The sequence below is a fragment of the Rhincodon typus genome, chromosome 23 (assembly GCF_021869965.1).
Source record: "Rhincodon typus isolate 14 chromosome 23, sRhiTyp1.1, whole genome shotgun sequence".
NCBI classification, from domain to species: domain Eukaryota; kingdom Metazoa; phylum Chordata; class Chondrichthyes; order Orectolobiformes; family Rhincodontidae; genus Rhincodon; species Rhincodon typus.
In genome coordinates this window covers 6,144,578-6,164,968 of record NC_063354.1, presented here as the reverse complement: position 1 = coordinate 6,164,968, position 20,391 = coordinate 6,144,578, and the positions used below count along the sequence as shown (strand labels likewise).

Genomic DNA, 20,391 nt, shown 5'->3' with positions numbered 1-20,391 from the left:
AGAGCGCGAGCGAGAGAGCGCGAGCGAGAGAGCGCGAGCGAGAGAGCTGGGGAAAAAGACAGGTTGAAGTCAACCAGAAGAGCATTGTTGGACCATATTGCGTCCCACAGTTTCTAGGAGGTAGGGTTAATGGGCAGCATGGTGGCTCAGTGGTTAGCACTGCTGCCTCACAGCACCATGCACCTGGGGTTGATTTCCCCCTCAGGCAATTGTCTGTGTGGAGTTTGCACATTTTCCCTGTGTCTGCGTGAGTTCCTCCCACAGTCCAAAGGTGTGCAGGCTAGGTGGATTGGCCATGCTAAATTGCCCATAATGTTCAGGGATGTGTAGATTAGGTGGGTTTGGGGAAGGAGTCTGGATGGGATGCTCTGAGGGTCAGTATGGACTTGTTGGGCTGAAGGGCCTGTTTCCAGACTGTAGGGATTGTATAAAAAATATTCCAGTTGAGACACACTAGGCCAAAGAAAAATATTTTTTAGACAAAATGATCATTTAATAATGCAACAAGTGGTAATCCAGAAGATTACTCATTGCACTTAAGCAAACTTCTCAGAGTGAACCTGATATGAATATTAGCTAGTACCCGAAATTATAAACAAATATGTTGAAAGTATTTTATGTACCATACCTGTGATCTGATGAATTTGTGAAGGTGGGTAATTAATTCACGAGCCTCTGTTGCCATAACCAACACTGTAAAGTGAGCATCCAGCAACAGAGATATCCAGTCCAAGACCTGAAAGTATGGCACGAGTTGGTCACTGTTCACAACTTCAAAACACTGACAGTAATCAGCAATCTCTCTACTCAGCATCAGACCCAGTTACTGAAACTGCTAGTCAGACTAAACACACGACAAACATTCACATCGGTTTTCTTCGCAAGGTATTTGCTCAGGACAAATAACATGATTCAATGGCCTAACTGCACCAAGTACAATATGCTTTACACTGACATAGTACATCTACTGTTCATTCTAGGTGCTCCAAGTAACCGGTGGTGGGTATTGCCCTAAACCTTTGTGATCCATGTAGAAGTGATTTGGCATAAGTGCTAAAGAGGATTCCTCATCCTCTGCCTCTCTACCAATCTGTTGCACTGATGTTCTTTGGGGAAGGAAACGCAACCAGTCTAGCCTACATATGATTCTAGAGTCACAGCAATGTGGTTGACTCTTGGGAGTTTTCTGAACTAGTCTAGCAAAGCATTCAGGTCAAGGCTGATTAGGGACTGGCAACGTCAGCATTTGTTGCCCGTGGGGTCCACACTTCATGCAAGAACAAAGAACCAAGCTTTTGATTACCTGATTTGGCTTAGCGTTAAATTTTATGAGGTTGTTTGGTACCTTTTTACTACATGGAAGGTACTACAAATGCAATTTGTTGTATATCTAAATGACAACTGGCCATTTCAGCTACAATAAGAACCATACCTGGAGGAAAGATTGGTCTGGGACAGGTCAGTGGAAGGATAGTACAACAGTAATCATATTTTTGCAACAAAACAACAGCTTCCATGGTTTTCCTCTCTGCAGATAGGCTGAAAATTACTTTTTTTTTTGCTGTAGTGGAATTGCAAACTTATGACCTCTGGATTGCTAATCCAGTACTATAATCATGACAGTATCATGTACTCAACACAGGTGCAGAATGAACCAGATGTCTTTCTGGTCTTCATAATTATTACATAGAATTTATAGTGCAAACAGACCAGACCAGCCCAACTTTTCCATGTAGCTGTTTATAATGCATGTGAGTTCCCTCCCACCCCTCTTCATCTAACCATATAAGCACATTCTTCCAACCCATTTTCCTTCATGTACTTATCCAGCCTTCATGCAAATGTATCCATGCAAGCTGCCTCAATCATCAGACAACAGTTTCACATTGCCCATTCGCTGGCAACACAAAATCAAGTGAATGATTGAAGGTGGGATGTCCCACTTTGCTCAAATGTATGGCTCAGTCAAGATCACAATCCTTTTGTTCAAGTAATGGTCCATTTTCTAGATTGGATTTACCAAAACCTTTCACACAGAGCTATTACAAATTTGCATTTTTGTGCTACTACAATTGTAGAGTACTTGTGGATTGGGAGGCCGGAAGTTAGAATTTGGTGTTTGTAAAATGCTGGAGAGGAAAGCATTGTGTGATCATTTAAAAAGATGTGCTTTCTCTACACTTAGAAATTTAAAATGGATGTCTGTGAGCAGCAGGTTGAAAGTTTGCAGGTATACAGAAACATGTGTATTGAAAGGCCATACAATTAACAGGCCAAGCAGCAGTTTTTTTTTAAACCAAGGCTTTTGAATTTAGCCAATCAATTTGAACCAGGCACTTAGATACCAAAAAACAATTAAATTTAAATCTGATCATTTTGACAACAAAGAACCAATCATATTGTAACAAGTATTGATATGTCATCAAGGGTATAAAAAGAAGGGGATAGTTGGACAAAGCTCCAGAGCTAACAGCCCTCAGCTCTCACAGCCTCCTGTATGTCTTAGGAGGAAGCACCATCCAAATAACAGAACTACCGACAGTACAACCAGTTAATATTCCTGACAGAAGAATCAGCGGGGAAGGCACAGAGCATTCTAGAAGATGCGTAACATGCATGTAATTTCAAGAGACTAAATTCTTTTTTATATATAAAGAGGGACGTGTATTTATTGGAACAGCATACAATTAAAATCTTATTTTATTTGGGAATAGCTAGTAGTTAGAAGAGATTTATTCAGTTTGTTAATAGTTCAGTTAATTTGTTCACTGTTGGAATTAGATAAATAAATTGTTACTTGCTGATTGTAAAGGGAGTGTGAGGGATTTATTTTAATTTACCACTAGAAATTGCTGAAAGGCAGGTTACACCTTTTCATATTCGTCTTATAGATTATAGGGATAGGTGCTCCTCTTCAAGTGTTTCGGATTTTTTTTTGGTTCTCAGAGCGGGGTCACCCTCTGCTTTATAACACAATGTATCACAAATGAGTTGGTGTAAATTCTTTGACAATGTTCCAAATGCAAGACGATTGTTTAAGATCATTGATCAAAAATGAAAAGCTACACAAAATCCATTCTAAACAGCATGAGCTGGATTGAAGTTTGTAGGAGCAAATATAAAGCAAAGAAATGATAGACTTTACATACCTGGTTGACTGTGGGAATCCTTGTCCCTGGAAGTTTTATATTGACAGTTTCACAATGCTTTGCATAAAGATACTGCATATACTGAAGGAATAACTGGGCAGGGAGGAAGAAAAATTGTCAAGATGACTTTGCAGACTGTGATGGAACATCCACATACCATGACAATAGCAAATATCAGAATGACTCAACTTAGGTCAACTACTCTGCCATTCGATCATGGCTGATCTGCTTCTCACCCCATTTTCCCACCTTCTCCCCATAACCCTTCAACCCATAACTAATTAAAAATCTGTCTAACTCGTCCCTAAATTTACTCACTGTCCCAGCATCCACCACACTAGGTGGCGAATTCCACAGATTCACAATCCTTTGGGAGAAGTAGTTTCTCCTCAACTCTGCTTTAAATTTGCGACCCCTTATCCTAAGACTATGACCCCTCATCCTAGATGCCCCACGAGGAAGCATCTGCTCCAAGTCTATTTTATCTATACCTTTTATCATCTTGAATACCACAATTTGATCTGCCCGCATTCTTCTAAATTCCAGAGTAGAGGCCTAAACTGTTCAATCTCTCTTCTTATGACAAACCCCTAATCTCTGGGATCAATCTACTGAACCTCCTCTCAACTGCCTCCAATGGCACCACATCCTTCCTCAAATAAGGGGACAAAATCTCTGCACAATACTCCAGGTGCGGTCTCACCAATGCCTTGTATAGTTACAACAAATACTTCCTTACCTTTATATCCTATTCCTTCAGCTATAAAAGCCAACATTCCACTCGCTTTATTATCTGCTGTACCTGCATGCTAGTTTTCTGTGACTCATGAACGAGGACACCCAGATCCCTCTGCACCATAACACCCCAAAGTCTCTCCCCATTCAGATAACAGGTCACATTGCCATTTTTCCAACCAAAATGCATGACCTCACGCTTATCCATGTTAAACTCCATGTACCACATTTTGGCCCACTCTTAACCAATCTATATCCATTTGTAAGGTTCTTACTTCCTCATTGCAATTTACTGTCCTGCCTAATTTTGTGTTGTCCACAAATTTGGCTATAGAGCCTTCTACCCCTGTATCCAAGTCGTTCATGTGGATTGTAAACAGTTGGGGTCCAAGGACCGAACCCTGTGGCACCCACTAGTTACTTACTGCCATCCAGAAAAAAACCCATTTATCCTGACTCTCTATCTTCTGTCCATCAGCCAGTCACCTATCCAAGCTAATAAGTTACCCCTAATCCCATATGATCCAACCTTGTGAACTAACCTTTTGTACAGCACCTTATCAAGTGCCTTCTGGGAGTCCAGATATATTACATCTGCAGGATCCCCATTATCCACTTTGCTTATTACATCTTAGAAGAACTCTAGAAAATTAGCCAAACATGATTTGTTCTTCATAAAACCATGCTGACTCTGATGGATAGCGTTTTGACTTTCCAAATGTTCTCATATTACCTCCTTGATAATTGGGTCTAACACTTTGCCAACAACAGATGTTCAATTAGCTGGTCTGTAATTTCCCACATAATGCCTCCCTCCCTTCTTGAATAAGGGGGTTACATTAGCATTTTTCCAATCCACTGGAACCTTTCCCGTGTCCAGGGAATTTTGGAACATTGTAACCAATGGATCCACTATCTCTGTCGTCACTTCCTTTAATATCCTAGGATGTAGGCCATCAGGCTTGGGGCACTTGTCTGCCCTCAATCCTAATAGTTTGCTGAGTACCTTTTCCCTATCGATGTTGATTGTTCTAAGTTCTACCCTTTCTATTGCTTCTGACCTGCCTGTTCCAATAGGAAGGGTACTATTGTCCTCTATTGTGAAAACTGAGGCAAAGCATTGATTTAGCTTCTCTGCCATTTCAGTGTTCCCCACTATTAACTCCGGTTTCATCTTCTAAGGGACCAACGTTCACCTTAGCGACTCTTTTCCCTCTTACATACCTGCAAACATCAACTATTTCCAAGCAAGATGATTAAAAAGGTGTCACTGGGGCAACCACAGGTCATTGAAATCTAGTACTTCCCTTCCCAAATTTTCTTCCCTTTGGCACCCCGAATTAAACAGTCAACATAGATTGCACTGCATTGAATTCTCTAGATCAGCTCTACTAGAGTCACTAAGCACAGGTCAGACACAGAAAAAAAGCAACAACATTCTAATTAATCCGCACTGACTTACATAATTAATGAAATATCCAATTGATCGGTATTACATTTACAAAGTATTGCATACTTTGAAGAATATACTCACCATCACTTGAGGAACAGAAAGATCTTTCAGGAAAGGCAAAAGGAAGGATTCACTGTATGAGGATAGCAAAATTTCATTTCTGTGCAGTGCAGTTAAAGAAAGCTTCATACAAACAACCAGGGTGTATAGCAGGAAACCTTACAACTAGACGTCAGTGTGAAAAAAAAGAGTCTCTTACATATATACAATTATATATTGAAAACAATCTCAAACTACCACCTTTAATCCAGTTGAAGTATAAGAAAGATTACACAGCTTCTTTTGCTTGAGAGCTTGACAGGAACATCAGCAAGACAGTGGGAGGCAAGAGAATGGAAGACAAACAGAAAGGCTGATGGGTTGCAAAGAATCTGTACTGCTGGAAATTGGGGCCCCCTGAAATCCATGGTAACTTAACATGTTGTAGTTGGCATTTCCTGTGTAGCATGAGACCTCATCTAACAGCATCATATTATTCACCCTTATTCTGCAGATGTTAATAGAGGAGAGGTCATAAGAATGAATGATGTTATGGCCAACATTAAACATTTATGAGGTCCCACACTTCTCCATTTTTACTGCAAACTGTTGAAAAATATGGTGGTTTTGTTCTTAGAAGGAATGAAAACCCTTCGAATGGAGATGGATCAGGGAACAATAGCCATCCTGGGATAATTAATAGCTGCACATAGTTATTGGCCAAGAGGGTTTCTACTTAGCTTTGATGGGCAGCCCCAAAATGAAGGTATATTAACAAGGAGAGATGAAATGGGAGGAGGTGTCAGTTTGCTGGATAGCTCGCTTGCAATGCAGAGTGATGCCAACAGCATGTGCTCAACTTTGGGTTAACACAAAGGACTTTCTTTCTTAATGTTTCTCCTCAGATGACCCTCAGATTAAACCACCAGAGGGCAGCCCTATGGTCCAGTAGAAGTATGGAGACTTTATCTTTAGGTGGGGAGTAAGCGACAAGATAATCCAGGAGACGAGCTACACCATCTTGGGTGGGGTGGGAAACCACAACCAAGTGTCCCCCTATATCAGCTCTTGTGATGAACAAAGACAGTGGACATGAAAGACCATCACAAAAGACAGCAAGACATCTGCGCTATGCCTCGACCTCTACATTCTACAGCACAGCACGATGACAGTGACGTGTTTGCATCTGTTATGGGTTGTATATTTTCCTTTTCTAATTAACCATGTATCATATCTAAACTGCTGCTCTTACTCAAATGCAAAATTGCCTCAAATTGTCTCCTACCTATATTAGGTAACTGTCATTGTGAACCCCTAAAATTAGTAGCGTGTTGTACAGGCTCAGCCTACAGATGATCGCTGGTATATATACACCTCCACAGCATCACACCCCGCCTCCAACCGGGTCAAATGTGCTTTACGTTCTTCAGGATGACGATCCTTGTTGGGGAGCATGCCACTTGGATGAGATATCAAAGGTTGACCATTTATCACGAGACCCGTGGACTAAGCGTTTACTGACAACTTACTGAGGGGGAATGCCCTAGAGGAGTCCATAGCCTTCAGCTCACATGGTATACAGTAATTTCACGAACAAACACTAGAAGTTGATAGTAGTGTTTTTAGCAGTTAGTACAGATGGTCAGAACCATGATTTTTGTGGTCTCTATCCCAGCAAGACCCACTGTCACAATTACCCCAAATGCTATCCTTGTGAAGATCAACTTGAAATATTTTGATCTAAATGGCTCAGTACAATGTGTGGTGCTGAAACCAATTAAGTATCAGGGAAGTTGAGGAAATAATCATTTTAAATGGTACTCAGCTATGATCAAAGATATGAGGTACAGATCAAATTATTAGAAAAATGCTGTTTTAATTGGGTTTAGCTGAATAAATTAACTACCTCAGCACAATCCAAATGCTGCAGTACTGTGCTTTATATTTTAATATAATCATTTCACACAAATTATCGGATTTGGCTGTAAAACCAGTGATGTTAAGATTTTTGTTTTGACAGTGCATTTAAAATTATACATTTGAAGCAGCACAGGATTCTTTTGGAGTTCATTATCTCTGGAAACAGTCATAAGCAAATCGGTTTCACCGCTTTACTGTGGCTTTTTGCAAAAGTTTGCGTTCTACCACATTGTCCTTTAGTTTATGGGTCATACACTACTCCTGAGGTGAAGTGTGAAGACTACTTCCTCACATTCCACACTTTAGCCGAATGGTATCTCATGTGGAAATGCAAGAAGGAAACTCGTGGCATACTGTAATTGGGAATGGCTCATCTCATAATTCTTCACTCAATATCACTAAATTTTTATTGAAAAAATTTCATAAGGCAAGGAAGAGGCCAGGTTCTTGAGTGCAGGCAGCCTAGTCAACCACAGTTGCTTTGACAGATCTCCTAGGAGTTAACCACAGAATCCTTGACTGGCTTGCCCGAAGACAGTACGAGGAAAAAATGAGGGAATTAAAAATGTATAATATTCACAAAGGTCAGTCATATTTTACAAGTAAATTTGTGGCCAAACCCCTGGCTTTCTTTCATTTTTAGCATATCACAACAATAAAGAAGTTTCACAGTGTGGAGCTGGAGGAATACAGCAGGCCAGGCAGCATCAGAGGAACAGAAAAGCTGACGTTTCGGTCAGAAATGCCCCAGAACATCATCTTTCCTGTTCCTCTGATGCTGCCTGGCCTGCTGTGTTCCTCCAGCTCCACACTTATCTCTGACTCCAGCATCGGCAGTTCTTACTATCCCTAATAACGAAGTTTCCTTAGTTTTGAGACAAATATTACCACACGCACTTTTTTCTGAATTGGAAAAATGGATACAGCAAAGCTGCCCTTTTGAGGCTTACTGGACATGTGGGTTTTACATTGGTCTGCAAAGGATCATGGGTTTGTTTTCCATCACAGCTGTCCTCTTCCAGCAAAAGTGGACTGAAGCCATTCTCTACAATCTCCATTTTCTCTTGTGCTTTTGACAGATTCTGATCCAATTCGATATACGAGGCTACACTGCCTAAATCCACAGGAATATTTTCCAGATCAGAATCATTGGCACTGAGGGAAAATTAAAAAATAAATTACTTCAACCATCCTGAATGTCCATAATCAGGATGATGGCAAATAAAAATCAATACAAACAACAAACAATTTGAAATTTTCTTAGAAAGTTGATTGAAAACATTTCCTGGACAAAAAACTGTTCAATTTATAAGCAGTCGCTGAACTGAGTCCGGTCAGACACTGCCAGCGTTCATGTGCTTTCTGCAAGTATTGGTCATGTGGGGAACTGTTCCGGAAACATGGCTGCATGAGCTCTGCAATCACAGCAGTATCAGTTGCTAAAAGACTGTTTCAGTTTATGCTCATAACAGAGGCCAGAGAGAGACCTCTTGAGTCCACTCTTATAGGTTTTACTTTTCTGATCACTGGAGGATTTTCTTTGCATATATGCAAACAGATGCTTAACTGATTAAACGCCCTTTCTGGTATCCTAGTTATACTAAGGCCGATAGCCAGTTCAAATGTTTAATTAGACTGACAGCCTATATGTCATTACAGATGGCCAAGTGCATGTGTAAAAGAACAGCTGTGCAAATACAGCAAATCCAAGAACCTTAGTGTACCTGCTACCGAAAGTACATATGAAAAATCATTAAGTGCTTTAGTGAATTTATTAAGCTTTCCACTTGCAACAAACATAATTTAGCCATTTGTAAGAAGACCAAACATGGTTCCACTAGAACTAATTTCAGAAAACCTGCAAGTGAACAAATTTAATGTTTTAAACAAGACTGGTTAAATATTTACGTCATACGTTTTCATACAGCAAGATGTCAATTCTTAATACCTACCTGAGGAAAAGCTTCAAACAGGCACAAGTAACAGCCTCAGGGATGTCAGGGAACTGCTGAAGGCAGAGCTGCAACAGGGAATAGTCGGCTTCTTGTAATGCAACTTCCATCAAGTCTGGGCACAAGCTAAGAAACAATTCGTAATTTTACAGGACTGCAATTGTTTGCAAAGAAGAAAGCCGCAACCTCTACCAAAATTAAATGCAAACAGGCAGAGGTTTAGACCTGCCCAAACCCAGTTGTACTGTCTGTCTCACAGCTACAGTTAAGTGCCAAGAAATTCAGAGTTGGTGTTTTTAAAAAAAAAAAAAAAAAAAATCACACAGGTGTCAGCACTTAGTTCACATGGAAGGCAAATCAACTATTATCGCGAAAATAAGACTTCTTGATAATTTTGCATCGCAAAGTAGATGCAAGTTTTTGAAGTACTGCAGCCTCTTGGATTGATAACCAGAGTGCACATATATATAAATTGATAAAATAATCAGACGGAAGACGGAATTATTTTAAAAAGAAAAGTGCAGAACGCTGCCTGAAGCTAGTGGAAGCCGATTCAATATAATAGAACACTTTGAAAATGAATTAGTTAAATCCTTGAAACTGAAATGTTTGCCACAGGAAAAAGCAAGAGATCATGACTAATTTAATTGCTCTTCCAACATTCCTGATTTTGCATCAGGAGCCAAATAGTCTTTGCGCTGTGCTACATCATTTTATGAATTTTAGAGTGTTTTTGTCACACCTATTGTACGCTATTAGAGGTAGTTTTCTTTTCTGGTATAAAACATAGGAGGAGTAGTAGGCAATTCTGCCATTCAAGTCTGCTCTGCCATTCAGCGAGATCATGTGTAATCTTGATAATCCTTGACTCCACTTTCCTGCCTTTACCCCAAAATCCTGGATTTGCTTACTAATTAAAATCTGTCTCAGCCTTGTATATACTTAGTGATCCAACCTCCATGAAGGATTCCACTGATTCATTTTAAAAAAAACCTTATTTTCAGTTTTTATATTATCTGCTAGCTTGCCCTCGGTTTGTTTTCTCCCTCTTTATTAACTTTCCAGTCATTTTTTTTTTGGCTTTTAAAACTTTCCCTATCCTCAGGTGTGCCATGCATCTTTGGCACGTTTTGGCTCTTTCATTTGATACTACCAGTTTCGAAATCCAGCTATTAGCACTGGAAAACTGCCTTTTATCTATCATTTGAATTTCACTTAAAGTTTCAAGGATTGGAAGATTTCATCTCACTTGTTGCTGTGAAAGCAACAATTTCTCCTTTTCAGAACGGTTGAAGTCCAAGGAAATTCCAGCACAATTCCCATCACCACGCTACCTCCATAAAACAGACTTCATAAGCCATACACCTTAAGTTCAAGTTCTTCAGCAGTAGAATTGCCAGCTCTGACATAAAAGTTTGTTGGTGCAGTTGCAGACTGTTTATAGGTCATACTGATTAATTAATTAGACAACAGAAAATGTTGGAAACATGCAGCTCACCCAGCAACTGAAAACAAAGAGAAACAGAGTTAACATTCAGATTGATGTTCCAACCAAAAATGTTAACTTTGTTGCTCTGCACAAAAACTGCCTGGCCTGTTGAGTATTATCAGTAGTGTCTATTCATCTTTCCAGTTTTCAACATTTGCAGTATTCTGTCATTACACATTACTTAAAATAAATGACGAAATATGTTTTCAGACAGGGTAAAAGCATTCTGAGGGAGTATTAGCTGTGAAAAATTATGTCCTGCCCCCTCCCTCCCTCCAAAAAAGAGCTGTCAACCCAAAGGACAGAAGTCACCACTGTACATATTTAATTGCCAGAAGTGGTTGTCACTGCTCAGATTACTGCAGATCCCGTGTTCACTGTGTCCAAGGAGTTGGCCCAGAATGCATGTGAATGGGGTCAAAGAGCACAAGGGACAATCAGGTAGGCCCCAAGCAGAAGGGTGGGTCGATTGCAAATGCTGGGGTGTGGCAGTGCTTTTGTGGTGGTGGTGGTGCTTTTACTAACGAGGCGATAGGATGGGGCTTGGAAATGCTATCATACCTGCTTCTGGAGGAGGCCCGAAAATGGCCATTAAAAGCAATGGGAAGGTCAGATAGTTATGGCATCCCCACCTTTAATCTACCCCTCATCTCCTCTCCCAGCCTGGTCCCAAGGTTGGGGGTGTTGGGTAATAGCACAAATCCAGCCAATGAGCTAAACTCCGATAAGCTCCTTATTTCAAAAAGGAAACTGGCTTGCTGCTCAGGTACAAAAGCATACATTTCTGTTTTTTTTGATGAGAAGTAGTGTTTGGCTTGTATCAGAGAGAATTCTCACCTGTAAGAGAGCATCTGTGTCTTTACAATGTTCATTAGTGCTTTCTGGGGGTAGAACTTCACCTGCGTCTTACACCTGCTTACCAAGATTGTAGCAATCTGTGAAATAATTAGCTGAGCATTGGATTCCTGCAGGTTTCTTAATAATATCTTTAGTTGTTCATCTACTTCCTCTTTTGCACTGGTCTAAGAAAGAACAGAACAAGTTTTTTTGCAGTAATATAATACTTATACCTGTAAGTACATTACAAAATAATTCAAGTCAGACATTATAGAATATTGAAAAAAAATGGGGGAGGTGATGCACTTTGCTTGGAAGAACATTGAACTACAGCAAACTTTTTATTAACAACACCAATGGGACCAGGAGCGTGCCGGTGATCAAGAGGTCCACATCATCTGTGTAAAGATACACACTAAGTAATAGAAATGTATACATTTCACTGTTAGACTTTTATTTGTGATTTATGCTGTAAATAATAATGCAACTCAGCAAAGAACCCTCTCACTTCCACCCTCAACTGACTGCTCAGATATCGCGGAGATCGCAGTAATACGGTAAACTTCCAGTGCTTCAAGCATATAATTTTCCCTGGTTTATCAAGACTGCTACTTCATAAGGTGCTGGTTGAAACAAAGATTACTGTATCACATAAACTAGGTGGTACAGTTCTGAAGGGGGTGCAGGAACAGAGGTAATTAGATATATACATGCACAGATCTTGGAATGTAGAAGTCGGGTGGACAGCAGTTAATAGAGCAGAGAGTGTCCTTGGTTTTATTAATAGGTACATAGAAAACAACAGCAAGGAAACAATATTGAACTTGTACAAGACAGCTGACAGGCTCAGCTGGAGCACTGTATACAGTGATGGATGCCACATTACAGAAAAGATCTGTATGCATTGGAGAGAGAAGTAATTTACAAGAACAGTTCCAGGAATGGAAGAAACTTCAGTTGTGAGGATAGATTGAAGAGGTTGGGCCTGTTCTCCTTCTCCTTGAAGAGGCAGCTGAAAGGACATTTGATAGAGGTCTTATTCATGAGTGGGATGGATAGAGTAGGTAGGAAAAACTGCTACCGCTCTTAAAAGGATCAAGAATAGCGGGCACAGATTTAAAGTAATGTGCAAAAGAAGCAAGAGTGATGAGAGAAAAAAAAATATTGGCACTCAGTGACTGGTTAGGGTAAGGAATGCACTGCCTGCAAAACGTAGATGAGGCAGGTTAAATTGAGGCACTCCAGAGGGTATTTGGATAGAAATAGTGTGCAAGGGTATGGGTAAAAGGAGGAGATTAGCACTAGATAATGATGCTTGAAGAGACAATGCAGGCACGATGAGTTGAATGACACTCCTTCTGCACTGTAACAATTCTGGGATTCTGCGGATACATTCTCCCCTTGCTATCCAGAGATTTGTTCATTGTGTTTCTGTGGACACGATCCATCTTTGATTTCCAGTTGAAGTAGTTAACAGCTTGGTGACTGCTGTGACAGAGGCTTGGGGAATGAGCCAAACCTGCACCAGATGCAGCAATACAGAGCAACTTACAGCTTTAACTGCAATGCTGAGGGTGCAATGATCCCCACATGCCCAGCTTCTGTCTCGCTTGGTGTTATACACCATTTCCCCACCATTTTTGAAAGAAAAGAACAATTATGGTGGCCGGTGGCAATTAAATGACAATGCCATTTACGTAAGGAGCTGAATTATTCCAAGCCAGGACAATACTGTACTTCTTTAGTATCAAATGAAGAAGAGAGGGCTTTACAATACACAACCTCTGGGATTGCTCCCAACTATATGCCTTTGACCAAGAACAGACCGATGGAAACGAGTGTTCTGAAATGAGGAATGGTTTGCATTGTCCAGGCTGAAAACAGCTAAAGTCATGACCTTTAAAACTTACAGTTAGACAAAAAAGTACAAAGTATTAGGTAACTTTATTCAATAACTGTAATCCCTGTCTGTGACAATGATAGTAGCTCTGTCAATGTAATATTTTGCAGTATAGATTCATTTTTAGTATAAAATGTAATTTTACTTTCCATGGATTGAAATAACATGATTAAAGCACAAAGATTTTAATTTGAAGTGATTTTTCATCTACATGAAGCAACCATTTGAGAAACAAGGAAATTAATTGAGCACTTCAATCTGATCTGATATATTGAAAATATTATTTTTCAGAATACTTAGACCAGTCCAAATAGAATCAAAATTAGACTGGCAGACTTAATTACAAACACGTTAAATATTCTAAATTAGTGGAAAAGTTGTGTTACTATCATGATTGAATACAGCAAATAGCTGGGAGTGAAAGAGGGACTGCTGCAGCAGCTGCGAGGGGTGTCACTGAAAAGCATCCACATTATTTGCAAAAGTCACAATGGAAAATTGTTTAAGTAAAGAATATGACCTTGAAACAGAGCTTTAAAGCGCTACCTTTAAAAAAGTTTAAAAAAAAAATGGCTCACCTTTCAGGTCAATATATCTTGGATGGGGAACAGTGAGAAAATAACACAGATTGAGGCAAAACAAGGTCAGTCTTTACATCATTTGCCTACCTGAATCACACTGAGAAATTGTTCCAGAGAGATGGGTTGCGACGGAGGACTCACAAACTGGCCTTTTCTGCTTCTAAGCTACAACACAGAAAAATGTAAAATTAACATCTAAATACTCAGGTTTTCCCGGAGCTTTCTCACCAAAGGACAACATACCCAGAGATACTTATTAAAAACAGACATTCAGGGGTCAATTTGAAGTTAACTTGTTTGGTGAAAATGCACAGAATATGATGGAATACTGATTTGACACCCTATCCTATTTCACATGTTGACTTTAATACAGCAGAATCATGAAGGGTATAAAACCAAAATATTGCGCAATCCCGGAAAGCAGAAACCAATAAACAGAGGGGGGGAATGAGGAGGAGACACCGAGACACAGAGACAGGCAGCATTCATGGACAGAGAGAAAGACAGTTAACATTTCGGGTCTAATTGGGCTCACCAAAGAAGAATTTAGATGGAATAAAAATGAAGGAAGTGGAAAATCTGTAAATGAAACTGGAACATTGCAAAAACAAATGCCACAAATCAATTAGTCAACTTACAGAGTAGCTTTACAAACATAGAATTAGAAGCCCTAACATTTTTAAATTCAGCCCACCTGAATGTATGAAGCATTTGCAACCAGTTGGGTGATTTGATGGTGATAGTATAAGTAAAAAAAGAGTATGATTTTGTTGTCATTATGGAGGCCAAGACTAGCAACTGAATATTAAGGATATTAGACATTAATATCTTGATAAGAAGGGTTGGGATCAACATATTGGCTAGCGAGATTGCCGAAGTACAGGGCACTAGTGAAACTGTACTTGGGAGTACTGTGTGCAGTTCTGGTCCCTGTACCCAAGGGTATACTGCAGAGGTTCACCAGACTGATTCCTGGGACAGTGGGACCATCTATGAGGTGACTAGGGGCTCCATTGTTGGAGTTTAGAAGGGAGGCCAAAAAACAGTAGTTGCAGAAGGGAGATTTTCCATGGCTATGAGCTCTAAAATCAGGGAGCATACAGTCTAAGAATTAAATACAATGATGAGGAGAATAACTTCAGTGGTATAGACATGGAAGTGTCAGCCATATGTGGACAGAAAGTCAATAGAAGGAACTATTAAATATAGTTACTTGAAGGAAGAAGGAAAACCTTTTTTGTTTTTCAATACAGAAAAACACAACATGTCAAATGTCAAAGCACATGCTTACATTTCTTGTGGGTTCTCGTTCAGCAGGGGTGAGTGAAAGAGTTTGTTCCAGCTCAGCAGATTGCTCATCATGAAGCATTCTATTCCAGCTCACAACATTGGAAATAGCTTTTACTTTGTTGGAGGAAAAGACAAGAAGAAAGCTCCAATCAGACACTGTTCATATCAATTTTCAAATTAACTTAAAAGAATATTTGCAAACTAAAGTATGCTCTGTACATACATATATGAAATGGAAAGTGGCGGAACCTGTGATTCAATGACTTCGGAGCATTTTCCAAAGATGTAGTATTTTTTCATCTTGTCTAATTGAGTATTTAGCTGTCAGAATGTAAAGGTAGGCTATTTTGACACAGAAGATGCTGTGTTCAAGCCAAATATCATTCTCAAACACACATGGTCTACAACCCAGGAACAAGGAGAGAAATTTGTCTCAAAATCAGCCTGTCAGCACAGACAAAGAACACAGACAAAGTACATGCTAAACAATAACACAATAACAATAATCAATGTAGTGAAAATAATACAAAATTCTGTTACTTCCAACCGTGGGGACCTACCTGCAGTATCTGGCTGTTTCAGTTTGCCAAGGACAGCTGCTAGGGAAGAAGTTTCGCAGGTAAATGGGATCACAGTCAGCACCTTTCCATGAGGCACAAAGAGCTTCCCATAATAACACCACAACTGAAGAATAAAAAAAAATCTTCAACAAAAAGAAAACTATAACTCCGTCAAGAACTTTTCCTTACTGCCGATGTTTCCTAAAATTCCTATTCACCCACCATCTCCAATTCAGAAGGATGAACGTCCACTTTGACACCACATTACTTATGGACCGACTTTAATCAAGCAGTTCTTTAGTGCAGGAAAGGATCCTACTGCTACTCATCACCAGATAGAGGCGATTAAACATAGCATCAACCCCCTTCCAATAGATGCTTGTGCCTGTGATATATCAGTTACAGTGATACATTTTATTTAACAACAGAAGGGAAAAAGCTAAGCTCTCCACTTTAGAGGATCACAATGTGATCTCTGAAAGGTGATGTGGTTAAATCTGGAATAATCCATGGATTGAACTCAGACAACCAACCATGAGGTGCAGGATATGTGGCCAATTACCTGGGGTAACTCGAGTGTAATACCGGAAATGAGGTGCACTCCCCACTTAGGGCAGGTCTACACAATGTCTTTGATGTGAATAACCCTTTTTTGTAGTTTTAAAGGATAAAACATGCTAGGTAAGACTGACAATTTTGATGCACAATTGCATTTCAATATTCAGCATTTAAACAGAGGAATCACACCCCTTAAATCAAAGCATACATGGAAAAGCAAGATACCTGACCATAACTTCCATCTGGGAATTCCTTCCATCCCTGGAGTGTCTGAAACTTCGTATTCCAGATACTCAAAGAATCTGAAAGGAAATGATAAGTAAAATTCTTTAAGAAGTGTACAATGTAAATCAAGGAATCAGTCATCTAAGTGAAAGTGGATGATATCTTGGAAGGATGATCAAAAGAGATGGGTAGAAGTAAAAAAAAAAGTGGGCAAAAACACTGTTGGGATGTCATACAAACCCCCAAACTGTCAGGATAGAATAGTGAATCAAATTTCAGAAAGGTGCAAGGGCAATAAGGCAGTAATATTGGGGATTTTAGCTCCTCTAATACTAATTGGGACAGCTTAAGTATATAAGGTAGGGAGTGAGCAAAATTCTTAAGTTACATACAAGAGAAGATTTTAGCAAAAGCCTTGAAAGCCCAACAAGGGAAGGAGCAGCTCTGGATGCAATATTCAGAAATGAGCCCAGACATATGGATGCTGTATCAGTAGGGGAGCATTCTGGAAATAGTGACCATAACTCAGCTCGATTTGGGATAGTTATGGATAAGAATGGTTCAGGAATAAAAGTATAGGTGTAGAGGTCAGGGTGAAGGACTGGGTGGAAATTTTAAAGCGGATAAATCCGCAGGCCTGATATTTCCCAGGCTGTTGAGGGAGGCATGATATGAGGTATCAAAGTGCAATAATTTTCAGATTCTCTGGAAACAGGTGAGATGCCAGAAGACTGGAGGACTGTTGGACAAACTGTTAGTGTTGTCCTATTATTATAGTGATATACAGCACAAACAGGCCCTTTGGTCCAACTTGTCCATGCCATCCAAGTTTCCCAAACTAAACGAGTCCCATTTGCCTGTGTTTGGTCAATATTCCTGTAAATCTTTGCTATTCACGTACCTATCCTAATGTCTTTTACATGTTGTAACTACACCTGCATCTACCACTTACTCTGGCAGTTGATTCCACATATGAACAACATTGTCCCACAGGTCTCTTAAATATTTCTCCTTTCACCTTAAAAATATGTCCCCTAGTTTTGAACTCCACCAACCTAGGGAAAAGATCTTTGTTAATCACCTTATTTATCCCCCTCGTGGCTTTTTAAACTTCTACAAAAGTTCACCCCTCAACCTTCAATGCTCCATGAAAGTAGTCCCATTCTATCCAGCCTTTGCTTATAACTCAAACCCTCCAGTCCCAGCGACATCTGGTAAATCTTTTCTGAACCCTCTCCAATTTAATAATATCCTTCTTACAGAAAGGCAACCAGAATTATACACAATACTCCAAAAGTGGTCTCACCAAAAACGTGTACAACTTCAACGTGACGTCCCAACTCCTATACTCAATGGTCTGAGCAGTGAAGGTAAGCATGCTAAACTTGTTAATCTCCCTGTCTACCTGTGACGCAAACTTCAAAGAACTATATGTACCTGAATTTAGAGGTTTATAAAATCCCGAGAAGCATGGATAGGGTAAAGAAACAAGGTCTTTTCCTGGGGTAGGGGAGTCAAAAACTAGACGGCACAGGTTTAAAGGTGAGAGGGTAAAGATTTAAAAGGGACCTAAAGGGGAACTTCTTCACACAGAGGGTGGTGTGTGTACGGAATAAGCTGCCAGAGGAAGTGGAGGAGGCTGGTACAATTACAACATTGAAAAGGCATCTGGATGGGTATATGAATAGGAAGGGTCTAGAGGGATATGGGCAAATGACGGCAAATGGAACTAGATTTATTTAGGGTATCTGGTCAGCCTGAACGAGTTGGACCAAATGGTCTGTTTCTGTGCTGTACAGCTCTATGACTCTATTACCCCTAGGTCTCTCTGTTCGACAAGACTACCCAGGGCCCTACCATTAATTGTCTAAGTCCTGTCTTTGTTTCTTTTACCAAAATGCAATCCCTCAGAATTTATTTTGGATAAATGTATCTGTCACTCCTCAGCCCATTGACTCAATTGACCAAGATCCCTTTGTAATTTTACATAATCTTCTTCACTGTCAGCTATACAATCAATTTTGGTGTCATCCGCAAAATTACCAACCATGTCGCCTAAATTTTCATCCAAATCATTTATATAAATGACAAACAGAAGTGGACACAGCACCATAAAAAAAATGAATTGACCAGGAAATTAGAGGTCAGTCAAACTGCAATTGGTGGGTAAGTGGCTCCAATGACCTGAGAGTCAGATATACTTTGACTTTCAGTGATTTATCAGGGACAGTCAGCATGGATTTGTTAAAGGAAGGTCATGCTTGATAAGTTTGAGGAGATAACCAGGAGCGTTGATGACGGTCATATATTTGATGTGGTGCACATGGACTTCAGCAAGGTTTTTGATCAAGGTTCCACATGGCAGAATAGTCAGCACAGCAAGAGCACATAGCATCCAAGTCAAAATGGCACACGTGATCCAAAACTGGCTGAGAGGCAGAAAGCAGCATGTAATAGTAAAGGTATATTTCTGTGGCTGGAATTCTGTTTCAAGTGGGATTCTGCTACATTCAGTGCTGGGGCCCTTGCCGTTTGTGGTATACATTAATGATGTGGATTGAAATATAGAGAGTATGATCAAGAGGCTCAGAGATGACAAAAAAATTGGTATGGCGGTAAATAATGAGGATAGCTTTGAACTGTAAGAGGAAATCAACAGAATAGTCAGCTGTACAGAGCTGTGGAAAACAGAATTCATTCAGTCTGGAAAAGTAAGAGGTAATGCCCTCGGAGGAAAGCTAATAAGACAAAGGATTACACTATGAACGGTAGGGCCCTGGAAAGTACCTAGGATCAGAGAGACCTTGGTGCGCATATCTTCAGATCCCTGAAGGTACCAGGGCAGGTATAATTAGGAAGACATTTGAGAAACTTGCATTTATTCGCCAAGCACAGAATGCAAGTGGTGGGAGGATAATCTGGAACTGCATAAAATACTGGTTAGGCCCCAACTGGAGTACTGTGTGCAGTTCTGGTCACCACATTACAGGAAAGATGTGACTGCATTTAAGAAGGGATAAAGGAGATGTAACAGGACGCTGCCTGGGCTGGAGGGTATGAGCTATGAAGAAATAATGGATAGACTGTGATTATTTTCTTTGGAGCATAACAATTTGAGAGGGGACCTGATAAAGGTGTATAAAATAATGAATGGCAGTGATAGGGTGGTTAGGAAGGTTTTTTTCTCTATTAGTAGAATGGTCAATGACCAGAAGACATAGATTTAACGGAACATGTTAAAAGATGAGTTAAGGTAGGGAGTGTGGAACTCCACCTGAAAAGGGTGGTTGACTCAGAAACTCTCCTAACACTTAAGCAATATTTAAATAATCACTTGCATTGTCACAACCTCTAGGGATATAGGCCAAGAGCTGGAAAATGAAATTAGTGTAGTCCGATTTTTAAAACGACTGGTGCAGACATGATGGACCGTATACATCTATGATTGTACAGCTAGAGTGAACCACAACTGCCTCACAGTCTCAGCTGGTGCCTGAAATCACCAGAAAACAACTCGTGAATTCAGCTACAATTACCTGGTGATGTAATCTTAGGAGTCAAATACTGCAGTCAATACAAAACCAAGAGTATAAAACCACCCTAAGGAGACAAAGATATATTTCTGTTATAAGGGATCAAGTGCTATGCACAGGAACTCCAGCAGAAAATAAATGTGTTCTCCAACTTCCAGAAACGCATTTTC

At 40.0% G+C, this 20,391-nt stretch overlaps 1 protein-coding gene across 1 annotated transcript in view; it reads right to left on the bottom strand.

Moving 5' to 3' along the window:
- The window catches only part of nol11 (nucleolar protein 11), a 37,143-nt gene that overhangs the window by 4,460 nt on the left and 12,292 nt on the right, over positions 1 to 20,391 (bottom strand). The window contains exons 8-17 of the mRNA XM_020529345.2: positions 16,689 to 16,765; positions 15,906 to 16,029; positions 15,347 to 15,459; positions 14,143 to 14,220; positions 11,575 to 11,759; positions 9,249 to 9,374; positions 8,221 to 8,451; positions 5,419 to 5,497; positions 3,150 to 3,242; positions 629 to 736 (exon numbers count right to left, since the gene is read on the bottom strand). Coding sequence (XP_020384934.2) covers positions 629 to 736; positions 3,150 to 3,242; positions 5,419 to 5,497; positions 8,221 to 8,451; positions 9,249 to 9,374; positions 11,575 to 11,759; positions 14,143 to 14,220; positions 15,347 to 15,459; positions 15,906 to 16,029; positions 16,689 to 16,765 — 1,214 coding nt within the window. The remainder of the gene's footprint in view (positions 1 to 628; positions 737 to 3,149; positions 3,243 to 5,418; positions 5,498 to 8,220; positions 8,452 to 9,248; positions 9,375 to 11,574; positions 11,760 to 14,142; positions 14,221 to 15,346; positions 15,460 to 15,905; positions 16,030 to 16,688; positions 16,766 to 20,391) is intronic.